Raw genomic sequence first — 22,931 nt, 5'->3', positions numbered from 1 at the left:
GAGCTGAGGACTATGGCACTTCTAAAGAGGAGGGCCACTATTTTTCACTGTTGGCATTATTGCATCCCCCCAAAAAGGTATGTTGAAGTCCTAACCTCAGTACCTCAAAATGTGACCTTATTTGGAAACACAGTCATGTGCTGCATAGCGATGTTTCAGTCAATGACAAACCACATATACGACGGTGGTCCCATAAGATTAGTACCATAGAGCCTAGTTATGCAGAAGGCTATACCATCTAGGAATGTGTAAGTACACACTGTGATGTTCGCACAATGAGGAAATCACCTAACGAGGCATTTCTCAGAATATATCCGGTCTTAAACGACGCGTGACTGTAGAGTCTTACCAGAAGTAATCAAGTTAAAATGAGCTCATTAAGGTGGGCCATAATCCAATATGACTGGTGTCCTGGAAAAAGGGAAATTTGGACACAAAGACAGAGGGCAGATGATGTAAAGATGAAGTCAGGATTGTAGTGATGCATCTACGAATCAAGGAACGCCTAAGCCTGCCGGAAGCTGGAAGAAAAGCCGAAACAGATCCTTCCCTTAGTCTGCAGAGGGAACGTGGCCTGCCAACACCTTCGTGTTGGACTTCGGACCTCCAGATCGGTGAGACAAGAAATTTATGTTGTTCTAAGCCTGACGCTGTGGTCCTTTGTTACGGCAGCTCTAGGAAACTTGTACAGTTAGCAGTTACTCAAATCTTTTTCAACTCTGTGCAGTTCACATGGCTTAAACACACCCTGCTGCAGCCTCTGCTGAAGGGGAGGAAGGTGTGCTCACTGGTTGTTTATCCCAAATCCACAGAGGGGCACAGCTGAAGGAGGGGGCAAAATAGGCAGAGCGGTGGGCCTTCCACATCCAGAGGGTCCCAGCCAATCCCAAGGAAGAGGGTCTGGCAAAGGCTGCCTTCAGCAGCCTCCCACCCAGACTGAAAGGGAGCCACCACTGGGAACCGCTGGTCTTGCCTCTTCCCTCCCACTTGAACGGCTTACCCCCTGGGAACCTCGGTGTCACTGTCTGTATCATGAGAACAACAGAATCCCTACCTCACAGGCTTGCTCAAGGATCAAGGTTACAAAAGCATCCTGTGAGAGGCTGCCTTTCCTCCTGGGGGCAGGGGCAACAGCATAGACGGGTTGGGACACCCACTTCCAGCTGGGAGCTCCTGGGTTTCCAGGGGAATAGCCTGACCTCTCAAGGCCATGCAGCTGGGACAGTTCTAAGCACAAACTGAGCCCTGACACCAGTTGTGGCTTTCAGAGAAATGAGAATGATAATAAATAAGTGTAAAAAGAGTTAACAACACACCCTTTAAGCCAAGAAAAAAAATACGTCAAGAGGAACAGTCACAATTCTGTGGACTGAGAGGAGGTGTGAGGGGCTGGGCCACAGGCCAGGAGGACATGAGGGGTGAGTGGGGTGAGGTTCCCGTTCCCAGCCCTGGGAGGCGGGGAGGAACGGAATAGGCTGTGTGTAGCAGCTGCTGGAGGCAGTTTCCACCGTGGCCGAAGCAGCTGCTGCCCCTCTGCCCGGCCCCGCCCATGCTTTGTGGCCATGCTTTGTGGCAGGCATCTAGCGGGAGAGCGGTGTCTGCTTCAGGGACATGAGCACCGAGCGCAGGCGGGACACGTCTTTGCACTGCTTGCTGCTCTTGGGGTTGAAGTCACACAGCTGGGCCACCTTCTCCCACTCTGTGCCTGGGGTCTCCTCCTTGGATTCCTTCACAAAAGCCTCCTCAGATGCCCTGCAAGTGGAGAGAAGGCAGAGGTTTCACAGCTGTCCGCCTTCCCCCTGAATCAGTGGTGCTCTGCCCCCATGGAGCAAGGCTGCTTTGCCCAGCCTACTCTGGGGTACTTTGTCCAGAGGTCTCCTCCCCAGCCCTGTGCCCTCTGGCCTCAGGCCCCCGGGAACAGCTTTGGCCTCAGAGGAAGCCTAGTCTGGTCCTGCCCTAGGGCCTTTGTACTTGCTGTCACCTCTTCCTGGAATGCTCTGCCCCCAGACCTGCTCATGGCTTGTTGCTTCTTGTCATTCAGGTCTGAATCAGGCCTCTCCTTCTCAGAAAGTTCTGCCCTTGCCACCCAGCTCAAGTAGCCTCTCCCCACCTCCCCCGCCCTGCCAGCCTAGGCGCTCTCTGTTCATGGCCTCTCCATCAAGACTCCCTCCACCTGGGGCTCCTGACCCCTAAAGGCTCTCGGAGGAACTACTGCAAGTACTTCAGCTATTTTCAATATTTCCAAAACCTTGGTGGAGCTAAGACTGAGTGACCATCTAACTAACTGAACTACTTGGTTCAGCACTGCTCCGTGTTCCATGGACACTTACAAGTGTTTTCCAGAAAAGGGTTGTGGTCCAGTATGTATGGAAAACTCAGTTAAAGAGCATCTTCAAAGAAAGACTTTCAAAGCCTTTAATGTGCCAGCAGGCAGCACACACCTCCAGTGGAGCACGTGATGGACAGAGCATCTATCGCATCCCAAGCACATTCGACTACAGAGGTCTTTTTAGCCGGAAATGACTATCTCTATGGAGCCACAGCTGGGCAATGCTCCACTGGAGTCTGCTTTTGGTTGAAATCAAGTTAGGATGAAAACTGGTGGTTTCTTCATCAGAAGTTCTGGTTGACAGAGAAGCCACTGATGAAGGAGCAATGGAGCAAACAGTGTAGTCAATACTGTGTAGTGGACAAAACCCAAACGTGGGAGTCATTAGGAGAAAGACAATAAAGGATTCTTAAGTGAGGAGGGCTGGGTCTGTGTCCTGTTTGGCCAGCGAGGGTCTCTGGAAAGCCCCTTTCTCCTTCGAAGCCCCCTCTGCATCCTCAGCAGGACCGGTTCTGCCACATGCCAGGCCCTGACTGATGGTGAGGAGCTCTCCAGGTGATCCCCTGGCACGGGCTGTGCCAAGGATGAGGTGGCCCTGGATCAGATGCCTGGACCCGCCCAGGGGTCTCACTCACCTACTGTGTGCTCATCTCCTAACCTGTAAATTGAAGTCAGTCTCCGCCCTGCTCCTCTGTCTCTGTCTCTGGCCTGAGGATCTAACGGAGCGGCAGGGGTGCGCAGGCTCGGAAAGATGCAAAGTGCCATGTGGAGGGGGACGTGAGGGGGCTCAGGGGAGCTATCCTAGGAGCTGTCCCTTCAGGGTCAAGAGGCCCCCTCGAACCTTGCTGCTTACAGTGTGGGGTGTGGTCCAGCAGCATCAGCATCACCATGGAGCTTGTGGGGAACGCAGAATCATGGCCTCACCTCAGTCCTTCTGAATCGGAATCTCTATTTTAACAAGATCCCCTGTGATTCAGTCTGAGGAGTGCTGGTCTAGACTCTCCCTCTCTTCAGGGCTCCTGTGGCTCCCCCCTGCCTTCAGGATGAAGGCCCAGCTCCTTAGCCTGGCCAAATAGACATTTTTCAACTGGTCCCAAGCTGACCTCCCAGCCTCAGCTCCCACCGTGCCCACTGCCCCTGCCGCTGCAGGTATTTCCCGTCTCATCGCCTTTGCCCAAGCTGCTTCTCCCATCCAGGAGGCCCTTCTCCTCTTCTAACCCTCCCCACCCAGCACATTGCTTCTCACACTTGAAGGTCTGGCTGTAGGTCTTACATATCTGAAGCCTGTCGTCAGCCCCCCAGCAGGAGGTGGCTCCCAGAGCTCAGTGTGTCCTTCCACACAGCTCTTATCACAACATGCTCCTGACCGTGAGCAACTTGGGGGGTGGACTGTGTGTCTTATTCCTATTTGACCAGAGACTGGCATTGGGTAAGTGCCAATAAGGACGAGACAGATGGGAGGCTGGCTGGAAGGAAGGAGCGGAAGGCTGTTACTCTGGTGTGTCCTGTGCTCGGTGAGAGAAGGGTTAGCCCAGATAGCATCAGAGGACTGCCACGGACGTACCCAGTGGGAGGAACAGCAGATGTTTGGCACACGTGCACATGGCAGACATCACACCTTCATCACTGGATTTTTCCTTCAGCTTCACAAACCCCAACACACCCTCCAGGCTGTCCCTACCAATAAACTGGGGCAGCATGAGAGGAAACCTCTGCCATCTTAGATCTAGATTAGTCACAGTACCGACCAGACCCCAAATCAGGAACATGTGAGAGGGCCCCATGGTGGTCTGGGTCATGGCCACACTCCGGCTGGAGCTCTAAGGAGGAGCAGTGCACCTGGTGCAGGAGGAGGGTACGGGTGTGCACGTGGGAGCGTCTCTTCTTCTTTATACCTCTGGAGGTGGCACTCAATGTTTGTTTTGTTCAGCAGAAGACCACTTCACCCCCTCCCCTGCCCCCGCGAGGCACCTCAGAGGGAGAGAGATGGGTTGCTAGCCATTTGCACTCCCACCTGGGGATGGCCAGTGCCTTCTTTTCTTTTCTCTGCCTTGATATAGCAAAGCTGCCTTCAGGCAGAGTAGACACTCAATAAACACTTGCTGGAGGGTTGGAGGTGAAGGTTGGTGACTATACCCGTCCTGGGGGGACACCTCCTGCTCTGATCATTGCCTTCAGCCAAGCCACACTCATTTATACCCCACAAGCAGGAGACTCAAGAAACTGTGCCAGCCACACACAGGGGCTCTTGCCCTCTCTAGCTTCCCCTGCAGAGGGGCAAAGGAGACACGTACACGTAGCCGATGATATCAGCATCTGGCTGCTGGTAGAATGCTTTGTCAGCGATCCTTGAGGGGAAGGAGTTAGGAGGGGGAAGACAGGATGGCAAAACAGACAGGCAGAGGGTTAAAGAGAAAGAAAGACAGTGTTAGTACCTCCAGTTGGAGAGTGTTAGGAAGCACAGTTCTGGAAGGCTCGGCAGTTCTCGACAGCCCAGCGAGGAGAGTGAGGAACCTCTGCCCACAGGACTGCCTTTTCTAAAACTCATCCCTGATCGCATTACTCCTCCTGTTCACAAACCTTCAGTGGCTCCCCGTCGCCTGTATGTGTCCAGTACTGGCATTGGAGGCCCTGCACATGTGACCCCTTGTTCCTGCCCTCTCTCCCACCACTCCCTACTCCCTGGTGCCCATGACGTAATGGCCTTTCCTTCTTATCACGCTGTTCCCTGGTCTAGAAGACCCTCCCCCACCCCTGCCCTCTTTCTCATGATGAACTCCTGGGCATCCTCCAAAGCCCAGGTCCCAGACAGGATGGTCCCTCTCCACCCTGCATCCCTTGCATCCACAGCCTTGCTGCAGAGGGCCCTGCTGTGGAGTTCAGCTGCACACCTGTGTTTCTCTCCTTTGAGGACACAGACTGGGTCCTTTTCATCTCCATCTCCCCAGTGCCCAGCCCAGAGCCTGGCATGCAGCAGCTTCTTGAACAGAAGTATGGTGGCTTCCCAGAGCCAGCCTTTCCCTTCCTGGCATGCCTCGTACTTGAAGGGTACAGCCTCACAGGTAGGGGCTTCTGGGTAGCATCTAGTCTGAGCCCATTTCCACAAAGGTGTTCTTGGTGGGCATCTGCTGTCTTTGTCTGCCTAGCATCTATCCCCTTTCTTCCAACAAGGGCATCCTGATTGTCCCTTGAAGGATCAGGCTGCCCCGACTCGCCTGGTGGTTTGGGTGGGACTGGACCCCATGCACAACCCAAGGAATGAGATTATTGCCCAGGCTGGGTCCATCGGAGGAGAGTCCTTCCCTCTGGGACAGTCATTGGGCTTGGAATGGGCACATGACCCACACCAGACTAATGAGGGTCAGGTTGAAGTCTTCGGCTAGAGGTATTGGGAGCAAAAGGCTATTTTCACTGAGGTTGCAAAGAGAACAGAGCAGAAGCCTGGGGCTGCTGGTGGCCATCTCTGCCCCCCATCCCAAGGATGTCATAAAGGAAAGCAGCTGAGAGACAGTAAAAGGGAGTGCCGACTGACTGTTTCAGCCCCTGAGCACACTGTGCCTGCAGTCCTACTCCTGGCCTTTTCAGCTATACAGGCCACTAATTTCCTTTTATTCTCCAGCCACTCTGGGTTAAGTGGTTGTCATTTCTACAGGCAATAAAATCTTGTACACAGGTTGGTTCTTCACTCCTAGCCAGGCCTCTGCTCTCTGTGACACTAACTGTGGCCACAGAGGGCCCAGCCTAGCTGTTGGCCACTAGGCCTCAGGATAGTCTGCCTCACATTCCAATGGGTCCTGGAACTTCTTCTGCTGACTGATAACTTGCTTTTGTCTGTCGTGGGGAGAAGCTGAGAGCTTAACAGTGTTCTAGCTCTTCCGAGTTCAGGGCTCTGAACTCCACAGGCAACCGAGGAAGCAGCCCTGGGAGTTTCAGCTTCTCCTCCCTCCGTGCTCTTGCCACCAAATCACCCTTCCTCCAGACAGTCCCCATACCAGAGTTCCTCTCACTGTCCCCACAGCCCCCTCACGTGCCCACAGCCCCGTCACGTGCCCACAGCCCCCTCATGTGCCCACAGCCCCCTCACATCCCCACAGCCCCCTCACGTCCCCACAGCCCCCTCATGTGCCCATAGCTCCTCTCACCGGTTGTTGATCTTGTTCTTCTCAACTTGCTCACTCTGGCGCTGGTTCCACTCCTCCAGGTCCTTCTTGGCCTTCTCCCGCCACTCTTGTTCCATCACCTTGGAGGCAGCATCTGTGACCCCAGCAGGAGAATGAGTGGCAGCTTTACAGTAGGGATGTGAGGGCATGGCTGCCCTGGCTGCTTCTCCCCTCGGCCCTGGCAAGCAGCCCCAGGGCCCATCCTCACTCAGTTCCTGCATTAAGGCATTATGGGGGCCCCACATGCCCTAAGGTTCCCTGATACCCCACTATGTCCTAAACAGCCGACCTAGCTGGGAGCCCAGGGTAGGGGGACCCCAGCCCTGCTCCGAGCTCCCGCCCTGCCCTCACCCAGTTCTTGCAGCCGTTTCTTCTGCTCCTCTCTCCACTTGCGGATGCTCTCGGGTTCCTGTGTCAGCCTGTCAGCCTGGGCAATCGCAGCATAGCCATCAGCTGGACCGTTAGCCTCCTAGGACACAAACACAGCTGTGTGCCCTGCTGCTTCTGATGCCCAAGTACAAGGACAGCCCTCACATCTCAGACAACCTCACACCCACTGTCTTCTATGACTGTACCCTGCCTTTGCACCTGCTGTGCCCTCTGCCAGCAACTCTTCCCCCTGTGACCCTGGGCAAGTTACTCAACCTCTCTGTGGCTCACTTTCCTCATCGTGAAGTGGGCTAAATTATAGTATCCAGTCATAGGGTTAACATAAGGATGAAATGAGTTTAAAAATGTAAAAAACTTCAAATGCTTCTTGCCACCAGTCAGTCCCCTGTGTGACTCTCATTAAAGTCACTCTCTATTACAGTTGCATTTACCCAATAACACTGATACAGGCCAAAAAAAAACCTCACTTTATAATATGTTTACTTGTCCTGGTCTGTCTCCTCCATCAGAATGTCACCTTCACGACAGCAGGGACCTTGTCTGTCCTGTTTGCTGCAGCGTCCCCAGTGCCTGGCACAGTGCTGGCACACAGCGGATGCTAGTGAACACTTGCTGAGCAGACAAGCAGCCCTGAGACAGGCAGGCAGGATGGCCGCGGCTAGGCCTGTGCAGTGGTGAAGAACTTGGACTCTGCGGCCAGACTGTCGAGGTTCAAATCCCATCTCTACTGCCTGTTATAATGCATGTGGCCGGGGCCAGTTGCTTACCCTTGCTGGGCCTCAGTTTTCTCATCTGAAAATGGGATTAATAATAAAACTACCTCGAAGAGCTCTTGTGAGGATTTGATGCAACAACATCCGTAAGACATTTAGAAGCGTGGCTGGCATGGGGTGACAGCTCAATGAATGGTGGCTAGAATTATTATTACTTCATTCCCATTTTATAGGGAGGAACCTGAGGCCAGGAAACGTGGCATGATGTAGTGGTAGAGCCAGGGCCACAGTCCAGGCCTCTGACTTCCAGGCCAGGGCCCTGCCCACTTCTCCATGCCGCCTGCCAGAGCCGGGGACCTGAAGTGCTGGCGGCTGAGGGTCAGTCCACCAAGGATGTGGCTCCCTTCTGGTCTCACAAAGCTAGAGACCTTTGACGACCCGGCCCCATCTCCTGCCGCTCCCGCTCTGGCGCTCTGCACACCCTATGCACTCCTGCCTGCACACAGCCTACACACGCTTGCTGCCCGCCTTGGTCTCCTCCTGCTTTCAGCCTGCAATTGTCTCCCCTCCCTTCTCTAGCTGATGAAATCTTATTCCATCCCACTCAAGTCACCAGCTCTGGGATATTTCCCAGCCCCCACGCAGACTTCATACCCCTTCCTCTGTGCTCCTCGCCACAGCCTTCACCTTCTGCTGTGTGAGTCTTGCGCTGGACCACGAGCTCCCGGGGGGAGGGCAGGACCTCGTCTACAGCCTCGGAGCCCTGTTCCGTCCTTTCACTGCTCCCTGTGCTCCTCCTTCAAGCACTCATCAAAACTGTCCTAAATACCAGCGTTTGTCTTCTCCCCACAGGACAGGGTCTGGCGTGCCCTCTGTCCATGGGTGCCCCCACTGTCCTGGGCACACAGTCGGTGCTCAATAAGCAGTGGCTGCGTGGATGCAGATCCCCAGAGCCAGCGTGCGCCCAGGCCAGAGGAGGTGCCCAACAGGGTGTGGGCAGCTGGTGAAGGAACCGCAGCCAGAGCATCGGGGGTGCAGGCTCCAGATGTCTGCGGGAGAGGCAAGGGCAGGCCCAGCACGCGTAGTGCAGCCTGGCACCTCGCATCAGGCCCACCCTTGGGTGGGGCAGTTGGGCGCTGCCCTTATTCCTCTTTCTTGCACTGCATTCCACTTCAATTTAGAGTCTCTCACAACGTCCAAGGGGCCTTCCCAGGGCCCTAATCTGGAGAACACAAGTTGATGACTGCTGTTGGATGAGCCCCACCCTGTCCACTTCAGGGAACAACCTGTCCTGAGGCCAGACTTCCAGAACTCTGCACTATCCTGTAGAAGTCCCATCTGCAGACAGCTGCAGGAACTTTCGTGTACATGCGCTTATGCGGGTGCTATACTTTATTTCCTTCATGGCACTCATCGCTATCCGAAATGACTGGCCTGTGCCTGTTTACTGCCTGTCTCCTCCCTCCAAGCAAGTGAGCTCCGTGAGGAGAGACTGCCTGTCTCTGTACAGTATCTAGAACACAGAGGGCCTAGCTGTTGGGGCGTTTCAAGAGCATTTATTGAATGAATTAACAGATGTTCAGGCTTGGGGACAGAGATGAACAAGACAGCACATCATCAGGGAGCTTAGCGGAGGGAGTTCCTCACAGATGAGGACCATGGCTGGGGCATACACTGTAATGCAGGTCAGGGAAAGAGAGGACATGACCTCTCTGGCCTGGGGGCAGAGTAGGACAGGAAGGATGGGGAAAGGGCATTTCAGATCAAGAACTGGCAGCATAAGGACCATGTGGGGCCAGTGCCTTTGGGAAACTCTAAGTACAGAGATGCCACCAGGTGGGGAGGAGACGGGGTGAGACAGGTGCGCTGGAGAAGGGTCCTCTGGGCAGGAGTCCCATCCCACAGTGTCCTTTAGGGCCCAGTATCTCCATAAACCCCGCCCTAGAATGAAGACTCATGAGTTACAGTGCTAAACCTTGCAGAGAACTTGCAGTTTAACAGTTCTCTTTGATCTTTACAACCCTACATGGCAAGTTTTACCATCTTTGTTTTATAGGTAGGGAAAGTTAGCGCCAAAGTCCCAAGGTCACTCAGCCAGGAACTGGCCAAGCCACGATTCCAGCGGAATTCCTGGGTGTGAACATACTGGCCACATAGTAGCCAACAGGGACCAAAGGCACTTCCGTGTACACGATTCAGGGGCTGACTTTTTGCCTCCCTGGTAAGTCTACCTTCCCAAGATTAGAGACCGTGCCCCCTCCTCCCACTGCCCCATTCCCGGTCCCCCATCTCGCTCACACCCACACACATACCACCCCTCAGCTCACTTAGTGGCTAGGTCAGGACTTTAGAGAAGCTTCCTGGGCTGCAGAGCACTTTCGTCACTGACCCATGGGGATAGCAGGGCAGGGCCTCTAAGCCCCATGTGACAAATGAGAAATCTGGCTCAGAGCAGTGACTAGTCCAGGGTAGTCTGGCTGGGCAAAGCCAGCAAGGAAACCTGGGTTGTCTGACTCCATCCAGACTCTTCCGTGCAGCCCACCACAGCGCCCCAGTCTGGGTGTAAGAGCAGCCTTGAGGAGCCGCTCGGACCCCCGGTGCTTCTCCTGGCCCCTGGAGCAGCTGCACTGCACATACAAGGACACCACTCAGTGTGTTCCAAGCCCCTTGTGCTCAGAGGTAGCCATGTCCCAGGCCCCAGGCCCTGTCCAAGCTGGGCCAGCCTCCTCCACCACTTGTGCCCCAGGAGCAGGGCCCACCAACACGCTCTGGCTGGGAGCTGTGCCCAGCGCCCCCAGTCCCACCTGCAGGCACAGCAGCCCTGTACCTTCGGCCACTCGGGGCTCCCCCAGCACAGCCCACTCTGCAGCAGGTCCCAGGCTCTAGGCAAGCCCCAGACTGAGTGTCTTACCCTCTCTGCCTTTGCACATGCTGTCCCCTCAGCCAGGACCACCCCCTCCCCCCGGGTGGCCTGGAAACCCACTTCCAGCATCAGTCCCCTGTTGCACTCCCCGACTTCAGTGCAGCCCAGCATCTGGCGCCTGAACCTCATTCAAATGCTGGCTCGTCCCAGCTGTGTAACTGAAGCGAGGTATCAGACCTCCCTGTTGGTCCTCCTCCTGCTCTGTGAAATGGGGATAATGACAAAACCTACGTTGTAGGGGTGTTGGGAGGATGAAGTGAGCTAACACACGTAAAGCTCTTGGGTGGCGCCTGACACATAGTGAGAATTCAGACTCCTAGCTCTTAACACTCCCCCATACCCAAGCCCTTCCTGTTCTGCTACCATCGCTTCTTTCCAGGTCTCTGTCCTCTATTAGAAGCGAGCTCTTTGAGGACAAACACACGTTGGATTTGCCTCTACATCCACCGCCCCGAGCCCAGTGCACGGCACTTAGAGAATGAGAGTTGACTGAATGAAGGAGAGAGTGTCTGCCTGCAAAGCGATGTGGAGGGTGCAGGGACAACTTGGGACACAGCATCACAGGACTGGGCTTTGAGTTCCCTTCTGCCACTCACTGGATGTGTGGCCTTTGAGAAATCCCTTCCCTGGGCTCCTGTTAAATGACAGTGACAACAACCCACTGAGCGTGTGCAGTGGGGCCCACGTGCGCTAACTGCTGTGGAAGCCCTGAGGCCTGTAGAGGCTGTGCACAGGTGAGGGCCGGCCCGTGCATCCCGCCCTACCCGGCACCACCAGGAAGAGCACAGCAGTGCTGCTGGCCTGGTCCATCCTGAGAAGCGGTTTGCTGGCTCCTCTCCTCCGGCCCCTCTGGACTTACTTTCCTGCCCCTGCCGGTGAGCAGGGAGGTTGGGGGCCCCAGCAGGGCTCCTCTTTAATCACTTGAGGGTCCCAGTGAGGAAATTGGGTCAGCTGTCAGGAGGCTAGGCTGCCCAGGGGGGCTCACCAGCGGCTGCAGGAATGCCCCAAGCCCCTCTCGAGCTTGAGAGCAAAGGGGTCGGGTATGGCCAGGACCAAAAGGTGGGAGGCTACCGTCAGAGCCAGGCTGACCTTGGTCCAGCTCCCCGGCAGCCCTCTTGTGAGGGACCCTTCTGCTGGACAGCACCATGAGAGCCCCCAAGGGCCATGCTGGCTGAGCGGCTGCTGTGACTCCAGGGCCAGCCAGGAGGATGAAGCACTGAATCTTGGGGATTGACCAGCTAAAGCTAAGCTAAGCTAAGCTGAGCTGCTGATCCCTCTAAGTGGCTCAAAGGGGGATGGGGGCGTGCGGAGCAAGGGAGAGAGAGTTTGTGCAGGGGGAGCAAGTCCTGCGGGGCCTTCTCTCCCTGCCCCTGGCGTGCCAGATGGAACAGGAATGGATGTGGCCAGGCTTGTCCTTAGGACTTGGTGGGGATCAGGTTCCTAGCTGGACCCGTAGTGGCCCACAGGCTTCCAGAAGACGTTAAGAAATGTAGCAAGAAAGCTCTGCCAGGACCCTTAAAAGTGTTGGTCGTGCACAAACGAGGCTTCTCCTCCCTGCAGTGGGAGCCAGAGCCTGCTCCCTGTTCCTAAGGAAGGGCTGGGGGCCTCCCACCTGCGGCCCGGCCAGCCCAGCCCAGCCTAGCCACAGGGGAGTGGCACAAAGGGTACCAGGTCAGGGGCAGGGGATGAAGCCACTGAGCTTCTGAGTGCCTCGCCTCATCTGTGCCCCCCCCCCCCCCCCCCCCCGCCCCCTGTACGGATTCCAGCATGGCCCGGATGTGAAATGGTTTACAAACAAACATACCTGGGGTCATTATTCGTAGCGGTGAGCAGAAGAGTTCCCACTGAGATTAGGAAGGAGGCCCAGGCTCCCTCACATCCACCAAATACAAAGCGGCGGTGGGGGCCGGGGAGGGAGAAGGCCTCAAGATCCTAACCTATAGAAAGGGAAGGCTATCCTGCTCCTAGTGCCAGGTGCTCCTACCTCGGCTCCAGTCCACTTTAGGACACTGACCTTTTGGGTCAAGCAAAGTCCTTCTGAGTGTGCCCATGGCAGGGGCAGCCTGAGTCTCAACGATTTACCCAACTGTACAGGTCTAAGTGCTGCTTATGTGGTGCTGTCAGGCCCAAGTAGACACGAAGCTCTTAAAGTCCTAGACACTGGCTTTTCTAGCTTGCTAACAGTTGAGTAATTTTCCAGAAACGGGACTTGGCCAGTTTCCCTGTGTTAAGGTACCAGCCCAACCCTCTTACATAAGAAAGTATTGTTTATTCTCCTTGAGGCTTCTGGAGGCCAGCCCCTCGACAGGGCGGAGCTCAGGAGATCCCAAGCTGCAGCCCCCGCAGTCAAGGAGCCTGACCCGGGGCAGGGGGAATTACGGCTCATCCAGTGAAGGCTTCGCCCCACCAGGCATCTGGGGCTGGGGTGGTGAGGACTGCTGCATCCGTGGGGTCCTGGGGATGCCACTTGTCATCCAAGTTCTGTCAGTGTAAGTACTTTGAAACTGATTTGTGTGTATATGAGGACAGAGGGGTCAGGTGGGGGCGGAGAGAGGCAGGCTTTAACTAGAAATATCTTTACTAGGTGCTTTTTGGGTTTGTGTGTGTGTGGTGTAAGATCATTACAAAGAATTTTAAAGCAAGCCAGTGAAAGTGAAGTCCCATTCTCATCCCCCCGCCCCAGCGCGGGGCTAACCACTGTTAACAGTAGGCGCATATCCTCTCTGATATTTTCAGATGTTTATATGTCTAAAATAAAAAACAGGACCATACTGAGCATATTATTCTGCAAGCTGATTTTCCACTTAATATATTGTAGGCCTCTTTTCATGTCAATTCGGAAAGCTCACTTGTTCTTTTTAACAACAGCATGGTTTCCTAATTTACCTACCCAGGCCCCTGATGCTGGTTGTTTCCAGTTTGCCTGCTGTTATAAATGATCCTGCAAAGAATCTGAGTGTCCTTGTCCAGTTATTTCCTTAGGGAAAATTCCAAGACATGGAACCTCCGGATCAAAGGCCTGCCCAGTTAAAATGCTCATATGGCCAGAGTGGCCCCTGGGTTCTGCCTCCTGCCGGTGGCACACATGTGTGCAGGGCCATGTGTTTCCTGCAGCCTGTGCCACTGTGGGCCTCTTTATCTCTCCCTCCTGAAGCTGGACATCACTGTGGGCAACCTGAGGTCACACCCCATCAATCCTTGTCTTTGGTGGTCCTTATTCTTCATCCCTTACTCCTACATGACAAAAAAACCTTGTCAAAACTTCTCTCTCTGTTCCCATCCCAATGCATCAGACATGATGAGCACAAGAACTTGGAGCCCTAATCCTACCGTGGATGGGGCCATAAGTTACGGAGACTCAGGCTGTCGGTCCCTACCACTGCTAAGACAGAATCTTGCTTACCTGAAACACATCTCCATTGATCGTGGTCCCCATGTCGTCAGAACCAGCTAGAGAGAGAACAAGGAGACAGCATTACTCATTGCTCAGCTTATAGCAAGCACACAATGGTCCTACAGTAGCGCCCCGAGCCAACCTCTGTATATGCCCTTGTGTTTTGACCCCACATACATAGACATATGAATACATAAATAACTTGGGCTCTATCCTTGACTTCACAAAGCCTTCTCACAGCCATCATAGCCATTATCACATTGAATTTTCACCACAGCCTTGTGATGAAGTTGTTGTCAACCCATTTTACAGATTCTCAAACTGAGGCTCAGAGAGGTTATGGGGTTGCCCAGGATCATCCAGCCAGTAATACTCCTCGCCTACCTGAAATTAATTTACTTTCAGCTGTGGCTGGGAATGGCCCGATTGTCTGTGAACTCTGTGCCCGGTGTAGGAGCAGAGGCTCTGCAGGCTCAGGGCGGGGTCTGCGAGGGCTAAGGAAAAGGGGCCTGCGTGTCTCTGTCTGTCCCTGTGGTGCCTTGAGCAACTGCTCCATCTGGGAGAGCAGGAACGGCAGCCCCCACCAGGCAGCACCTGGCCTATTTTTCCTCCTGCCCCTCCCAGATGGATTTCATTTTGCCCTCAACAATGACTCCTCCCCATCCCTTTCCCTGACGTCTATTAGTAACAAATTCCTGTGGCTTCTGCTGCGACAGTGACCCTCAAAGTTGCCCTCTGCTTTCTGCCCCTTGCCCGGCCCAGCCCCGGCTCCCCACCCCACCCACACCTGCTTTGCTTTGCCTGCTCTGCTAGTGGCAAACACCTGGAGGGGCACACCCTGTGTCCTTTCTCTACCACTGTCCTACCCAGAGCCTTGCATGGTACCTGCAACTTAGTAAGAGCTAGAAACTATTTGTTGAATAAACAAATGGATAAATGCATTAAAGAAAGAATGAATGAACGAGTGGCTTTTGTCCAATCATAGGCCTCCCAGACTTCAGCCTCACCCTCTCCCAACCCTCTTTCAAACCAACTGCCTGGGCTGACATTTTGTAAAGCATACACTTATTTATGTCACTCCTCTGACTAAAAATATAATGGAAACAAACCAAAAAGACATCCACTAACCACGGACCACAGTGGCCTACACGGCCTGCTCCTGCCTCGGGGGACTTGGCAGGTGCTGCTCCCGCTGCCTGGAAGGCCCTCCGACCCAATTCCACGTGGGCTGCCCTTGCACTCCCTTCAGCCTCTGCTCAAACACTGCATTATAGAGGCCTTGCCTGCCCGCCCGACGTTCGCCCCTCGGCACCCGTCCTCCGGGCGGCATCTTCCCCATAGCACTTCCCACAGCCTGATGTGTTCACTCGTGCACGTGTTTATGATCTGTCTTCCCCACTTGAATGGACCCTCCATGAGGGCAGGGACTCTGTTTGGTCCACTGCTGGGGCACAGCACTTGGAAGAGCGCCCGGTACAGAACAGGGACTGAAGAAATATTTGCCGACTGAGTACATCACACCCTGGAACATAGCACTTGAGGGTCTTTACAATCTGGCCCTGCCCATTTTTCCACCTCACTGCCCACCAGTCCCTCTCATAAACCCTAAATTCTAGTTCCCTCCTTCCCCAAACACACCACCCTGCACCTCGTGCCTTTATTCCTGCTCCCTCTCTAAACAATACTCTTTGGGATCCAGTTATTCTCCAAGACCCAGTCCACAAGTCACCTCCTCTGGGAAGCCCTCCATTAACTTCCTCTACTTCCCTAGGTGCTGATGGAAGGTCTCACCTTGGGGGTATCCTAGAATATGGTACAGCATCCCCACCCTCTTATGCAATTACTTATGACCTCCCAGGGGTCATGCACTCCCTTACCAGACTCTGTATCCCATGCAGCTCCTAAAGGCTCCTGCACAGAATGGGCAAGCGGCAAGTGTTGGCTAAATGGAAGTTGAATTGCTCTTTGGGGACCCACTGTCATCTGCAAGGCCTGTCTAAGGCCTCTCAGAAACTGCAGTGCCTCCTAGCAAAGAGCCACGGGAGGCCACACGAGAGTACCACAGATGGACAAGTATCCCTTTACCAGCCAGACAGAGCCATGAGCAGCAGCGACAGTGCTTTCAGCCAGGGGATTGAAGGCACGGATACTTATGCGCATGGAAATAATCCCGGGTTGATATAAATTATAATTGCCTTATTTTCAAACAGTGATGGATTCTGACCAACTATGTCAGCTGTCATCCTTAATCATTCAGATAGGGCTTCTCCTGCATAGGTGGCCTGGTCCCTAAATCAGGGTGGGGCTCATGGGGTTTCAGTGGCAGCATCTTCTGCAATGGGGCTTCTTCTCCCCGGGCATCTCCTCTACCAGGGCCTTACGTTACCAGGGTCCATTCACAATGATGCTGGTCTGTACGCTGGGCCTTTCTGGAGTAGAAGTTGCAGCACCCCACTCCACCCTGACCATTCCCAGTCTCAGGCCCCTCATCCACAGGCCCCCCAGGCCTTTGGAAAGTCTCTCTGCCCCCGTCTCTTAGTCCCGTGACTGTTCCTCTGGGGATGAAGTTTCAGCCCCTTTGGGGATCTGCACACACCCGCACACAGAATCACGAGGCTCTGACGCCACAATGCTCTCCAATTAGGCTATTGCACGTCTATAACCGTGTGTCCACAGTCAGAGGCTGGCGGAACAGGCGTGCAGCGGACATGAGTCCCAGGGATAACCCTGAGGGTGTTGCTTCCCTCAGATTCCTGACCCCTTTTAGAGCAGGGGCAGACAGAGTCCAGAACATTCCTGGGAGTTTACTGAGGCCCAGCAGGGGAAATGGGCTTGCCAGGAACTGACTGGGCAAGTCAGGGGCAGAGCCAGGCTGGGCGCTCTGCAATCTGGGTGTGAAAATATAAACTTTCTGGGCCCTCCCCAAGGCTGATGAATGGAAACAAAGTGTCTGTTGCTCAGGCTGGCCACAGATCCAGCCCCAGGGGAGACAGCGAAGCTCAGGCTCAGGCCTGCACCAGACACCTTTTCCCAGGAGCACCTGGGGGCCCAGCGCCAGGGCACTCAGTGCAGGGGCTTGTCTCAGAGAGAGACCCAGGGGTGTTGATTGGCAGCGGCAGCGGGAGAAGCTTCGGCCCAGCTCCCAGCAGGCCAAGGCACTTTTCTCCACCCGCCCAGGCTTCTGGCACTCACGGCTGGTCAGGGGGATACTTGCTCAGCACCATCTAGGCCTAAGAGGGTCGGATCGGCCCCGTCCTGTGTGGCCGCCAGTTGAGCTGCTATCCCACAGCACTCCTGCTCCCGTGCCCCTCTTAGGAGGGCAGCTGGGCATTGGCAGCTCCGGTAGGTGTGACTCCGGGAGACCCTCAGAGAGCGTGTCCCTGCTTCTCTTCCTGCCACCTCAGGTCAGGGGCCAATCGATGCCCCACCCCTGCCAGAGAGGGAACCTTCCATCAGGCTTTAAGTTCCCAGAACCCCACTGTCCTGGGAGAGGCCACAACCTACTCAACTCCCAGATGCTTCCCCTCAGCCTAGGTTCTGCCTGCCCTTCTTTCTCAGGGGGCTCTGACGCAGGCTTTTCTCAGTAGGGCCTCCCCCAGGCCAAGCTGGTGGTCTCAAGGAGGTGTGGACAAATTAATACTGGTGCATGAACGTGGGCGGGCATTTCCTAGGAATGCCCTGGGATGCATAAGGGTCTATGCTGAGGTGCTCACAGCTGCTGCTTCAGAAGAGCTCCACTGCTGGCTTGGTTGGGTAGCAAAAGATCCCCCCCAACCCGAACGTCCCATCGCCTGCCAGCATGACGGCCACAGCATTTGAAAGAGCATGGAGCCCAGGGTTGGCAGGTCTGGGATCAAGTCCCAGATCTGTCACTCATGGCTGTGTGACTTGGGGCAAGATATTTAGGCTCTCTGGGCCTCCAGTTTCTTGTATGTTACAGAGGACTTGTTACATTTCTCATATCAAGGGGATGCAGAGATGCTTCAAACTCCTCAAGCTGCAAGAACTGTCTTTTTCATGTCTGTACTCCTGCGGACCTGGCACACAGCAGGTCTCAGTTAAAGTTGAATGAATGCAAACACGACTATAAGGAGCCTCACTTATCAATATTCTTTTAAACATATAAGCTACCACTCATTCCAACAGGCCCATAAACCCCCAGCAAACGACAACAGTAGCAGGAAGCAAGAGCTGTTTTGGATGTACCCATGAAGGTGATAGCGACATTTTTACTAAATATTTTAGGAAACTGTTTTTTCAAGCCAAACATCGCTGATAACATGCTGTCACAGCAATCAGGCCCTGAACCCTGCGTCTGAAGCTAACCGCGATAGCCCTGGACCACCTTTGGAAAACCATTAATGGACAGTTACAAACCGGGGAGGGCAGGACCACATCTGACTGAAGCCCTTTGCGGCCCTGCCCCCACCCTGGCATCAGACTCAGAGCCAGGCAGACCCAAGACAGTGTGGTCAGGTGGAGAGGGCTTAGAGTGTCACAGAAACAGGTTTAAATCCTCTCTGCTACTTACTAGTTGTTTCAATGGTGTACCTTTTGAGCCTCAATTTTGCCGTCTCTGACATGGGTTTAATAATGTGTATGAAATGATTAAATGTAAGTAAAGTGCCTAGCTCAGTGGCTGCAGGATGCCAGGTGGTCCCCAGGAAAGGTCTGTGAGTTCTTGGAGCACCCAGTTGAGCCCTGCTTTCCCAGCTGTAGGAGGGAGCTAACCCTGAAGGGGCCAGGAGGTCTGCATTTGTGCCCACACCTGCACGGCTTAGCTGGGAGCCTGGGACAGCCAGACACCGGGGAGGCTCAGGAGAGACTCTCAGGCTGGGCAGGGCTGGATTCCAGAGCCAGGGAGTGGTGGAGCTGGCCCAGGGATGAAGTGTCATGATGAATTCCTGTTCCGGGAGCCACCAGATCCATGGCCAGGAGCGGCCTCAGATGGGGATCTCCAAGACGATTCCTCCCCACTTCCCCCGGGGCCCCCTCGGCGCACGCACGGCCCCAGGCCTGCTCCTGGCCGTGGACAGCAGGCCCTCTCCGCTCGACCGCGGGCCCGGGCCCGGGCTGCGCTGGCCAGGTACCCCAGGCGAGCCCTCGGCCCCCGGTTCCAGGCCCGGCGCTGACTCACCCGCCCCCGCGGCTCCCGGCTGCGCGAGGGCCGCCTGGCCGCCCGCGGGGGCCCCGAAGCCCTCGTCATTCTCTATGCCCGCGATCTCGCTCTCCTGCTGGGCCAGGAAGGCGGCCGCCGGGTCCTCCTCGGCCGCCTCGGGGGCCCCGCTCTCCGACGACGAGAAGAAGCCAAAGTCATCAGCCATTTTCCCGCGTCTCTGCTGAAGCGTCCGCCTGGCGCTCGGCTCTGCCCGGCCGGCGGCCGCGACGCTGTCACCCGAGCCGCCCGGGGAGCCGGCCTCGCGGGGACGCACTTCCTCTCCGCCACCGGCCCGGCTCGCCTGTCACTGCGGCTGCAGGCGGGAGGAGCCGGGACGGGAATGCGGTGATGTCACCGGCCGAGGGAGGGGGCCCGCGGGACGGCCGGAGGTCGCCTCGCAGCGGCCACAGGAGGGCGGCAGCAGGCCGGCGGCCCAGCCCGACGGGCCTGAGGCCGGGGCTGCGCTCCCCGCTCCCCGCCGGCGGCGCCCGTTCCCGGGACGCCCCGCCAGGCACGCCTGCGGCCGGTCTAGAGGGGAGCGGGCTGGACAAGCGGCCACCGCGGGCGGGCGGCCCGGGCCTCGGGAGCACCGAGGGGGTGGTCGCCGCGCAGACCTTGCCCCTGATTCATTCTGCAAAAGTTTCTTCACCTAAGCTGGGCAGATATTCTAAATCCCGTGATTAAGAGTTTCCTCCTCCCCAAGAGGAGGAAAACGAGGCTCGGAGAGGTGATATGAAGTCCCACGGCTTCGTTGTATCTGTCCTGCAAGTCCAGGGCCCTTCCCACTAGGCCGTGTTGGTTTAGTGCATTTTTCATGCGTTTCTGTCATTGGAGAGGCTTCAGCTTAGACCCCAGGGCTCTGCGCGGCCGACTTGGATGACCTGACTGGGCCCCTACTCAGAGGCTGGGCCCCTTAAAAGTCTCTTAAGTATGAGCCGGCCTGAGAAAGGCAGATCTAATTTATCCAGGCAGCCTGCCCCTCCTCCACCCAGTGCCCTCAGTAAACCATGTCTGAGTGCCACCTCCCTGCCAGGGCCTCGCCAAGCATCAGGACGACAAAATTTAGTAAAACCCAGCCTTGGCCATGGGGAGGTTACAATCTAGGAGACCAACAGATGGCAAGTGGCCAGTCACAGCTCCACGGCTGAGGTGCTGCGGTTTCAACACAGGGTACCGGGAGAGCCGGGAACCCTCACCAGGTCTGCACTTGGGATTTTCTCTTTCTCATTTGAGACTTGAAGGTCAACTATGAACTGGAAGAGAGAAAAGAAAGCTGTGTGCCCAGCTGCGGGGAGTGGTTCCCTCAGGGCGTGGGGAGTAGAGGTAGAGTTGGGGTGAAGGGGCACTTCAGTTTTGCTCAGTAATACTTCGATGTAGGTTTCACTCTTGTGTTGAGAATATAGTCATTTATTAGTAGCATAAAAAAAGAAAGAGGGGCCTGCCGGTGGCCAGGGGTTAAGTTCGCACGTTCTGCTTAGATGGCCCTGGGTTCCCCGGCCCAGATCCTGGGTGAGAACCTACAGCATGCCGCTTGTCAAGCCGTGCCGTGGCAGGCGTCCCATAGAAAGTAGAGGAAGATGGGCACGGATGTTAGCTCAGGGCCAGTCTTCCTCAGCAAGAAGAGGAGGATTGGCAGCAGATGTTAGCTCAGGGCTAATCTTCCTCAAAAAAATAATAATAATAATAATAAAAATAAAGAAAGAATGAAATTTAAGGCCCTGGCCCTGCGCAGCCTGGTCCAAGCACCCGCTCCACCACCATCTCACACCTCTTATTTCCAAAACTGCAAGCTCAGTGCTGAAAAGCCCTAGAAAGTTTTGTTTGCACAACAAACCAGCCACTAATGTGGCTACTTTTGTGGAGACAGAAGGATGAGTGAACATGCTGTGCGCCCATTGTGCCCTCTGAGGGATGCCCTTGTTTGACCTCCCCCGCCCCACCCCCCCACGCCCCTCCACCCCCTCCACCCCCCCACCCCACCCCCGCCAGGCTTCAGTCAGCAGCTCACACAACACTGTACCATGTGGACACATGCAAATCCCCCAGACACTCTCCCCAACTACCTCCTCCTTTCTTCCTGCTCCTTCCTAATTTACCCATCAGCAGAGCTTTGCTCCATGTTTAATTTATACAAGTTACTGGTCCAGATTGTTCTGCAGCCATGCTTGCTCTTGTACATTACTCTTACTCTCAAGCATTAATATTAAAAATTATTATTAAAGTTATATTTTGAACCATGTAGCACTTCTTTATGCTGGGGATGCCCAGTTTCTCGGCACCTCTCTAAATATCTTTGGAGATCTCTACACACAGTTCTAGTTTCCTAATTCGCCATTTAATTGTGAAACTCAGTAGCGGTCAAAAGACATCAATAAATAAAGTTGAGCAAAGAGGGGCCGGCCCCATGGCCTAATGGTTAAGTTTGTGCACTCTGCTTCGGCAGCCCAGGGTTTCACCAGTTTGGATCCTGGGCACAGACATGGCATTGCTGGTCAAGCCGTGCTGAGGCGGCGTCCCACACACCACAACTAGAAGGACCCACAACTAAGAATATACAACTATGTACCGGGGGGGGGCTTTGGGGAGAAAACAGACAAATAAAGTCTTTAAAAATAATAAAATAATTTTTAAAAAAGTTCAGCAAAGATATGGGGCAATCTGACAGACTCTAAATCTCAATTTATGAAGTCTGAAGTGGAGAAATTTTTAAAACTTCTTTAGTGGAAAATCTCAAGCATATATAAGAGTAGAAAGAATGATATAAGGCAACCCCACCTACCAACCCCCAAACCTCAATATTACCAACACATAGTCAGTCTTGTTTCATCTACATCCTTGATTCTTCCCCATACATTATATAATTTCACCTGTATACAATTCACTATGTTAACCTCTTTTTTAAAAATTAAGAACTTTTTTAAAAAATTGAGGTAAAAACATAAAATTTACCGTCTATACCATTTTGAAGTGTACAATTGAGTAGGACTCAGTATCTTCACATCATTGTGCCACAGATGGCTAGAAGTTTTCATCTTGCAAAATAGAAAGTTCACACCCATTAAAGAACTCCTAGCTTCCCCCTCCCGGGAGCCTCTGGCAATGCAGCGCCCTTTCTGTGAACACGAATTTCACTACGTTAGATGCGTCACTTAAGCGGAATCATACAGTGTAATGTCTCAACATAATGTCTTCAAGGTTCATCCGTGTTGTGGCATGCGTCAGAATTTCCTTCCTCTTTAAGGCTGAATAATATTCCATTCTATGATGTATATGCCACATTTTCTTTATCCATCTATCCGTCCGTGGACATTTGGGTTGCTTCTACCTCTTAGCTACTAAGAATAATGCTGCTATTAATACAGGTGTGCAAATATCTCTTTCAGATCTTGCTTTCAGTTCTTTTAGATATATACCCAGGAATGGAATTACTGGATCAGACTGTAATTCAATTTTTCAGTTTTTGAAAAATCGGCATACTGATTTCTATGGCAGCTGCACCTTTGACATTCCCACTAATAAGCCCCTTTCTTTTGGGGGCAGGGGTGGATTGGTTGTTTTTACTCTCAAGGTTGTTTTTTTATCACTTCTTTTCAACTTTTCATTTTGACGTAATTTCAGACGTACAGAAAATTGCAAATAATTCCCATATGCCTCTCATTCAGATCCTCCAAATGATAGCATTTCATCATATTGGCTTTATTCTTTTTTCTTCTTTCTTTTTCCTAAACCATTGGAGAGTAAGTTGCAGACATGATGCCCCTTCATCCCTAAATATTTCACTGTGTGCCTTCCTAAAAATAAAGATTGTCATTTACATAACCACTATATAATTATCAAAATCAGGATATTAATATTGATTGAATA

At 54.0% G+C, this 22,931-nt stretch overlaps 1 protein-coding gene across 2 annotated transcripts; it reads right to left on the bottom strand.

The window, feature by feature from the left end:
• Nucleotides 1-1,304: 1,304 nt before the first annotated feature.
• Nucleotides 1,305-19,563, bottom strand: CLTB (clathrin light chain B). Of its 2 annotated transcripts, XM_023617185.2 has the most exons (6): nt 19,047-19,563; nt 13,919-13,965; nt 6,841-6,958; nt 6,472-6,583; nt 4,624-4,677; nt 1,305-1,752 (listed from the first exon to the last, which is right to left on the bottom strand). In XM_023617185.2, the coding sequence occupies exons 1-6, from the start codon at nt 19,231-19,233 to the stop codon at nt 1,581-1,583; spliced, it is 690 nt and encodes a 229-aa protein (XP_023472953.1). In that variant the 5' UTR covers nt 19,234-19,563; the 3' UTR covers nt 1,305-1,580. The 2 variants fall into 2 exon arrangements, with proteins under 2 accessions (XP_023472953.1, XP_014585984.2); XM_014730498.3 differs by lacking the exon at nt 4,624-4,677.
• Nucleotides 19,564-22,931: the final 3,368 nt, after the last annotated feature.

This window comes from Equus caballus, chromosome 14 (assembly GCF_041296265.1).
Source record: "Equus caballus isolate H_3958 breed thoroughbred chromosome 14, TB-T2T, whole genome shotgun sequence".
NCBI classification, from domain to species: Eukaryota; Metazoa; Chordata; class Mammalia; order Perissodactyla; family Equidae; genus Equus; species Equus caballus.
The sequence above is the reverse complement of the archived record's forward strand: the minus strand, read 5'-3'. Positions and strand labels throughout refer to the sequence as shown.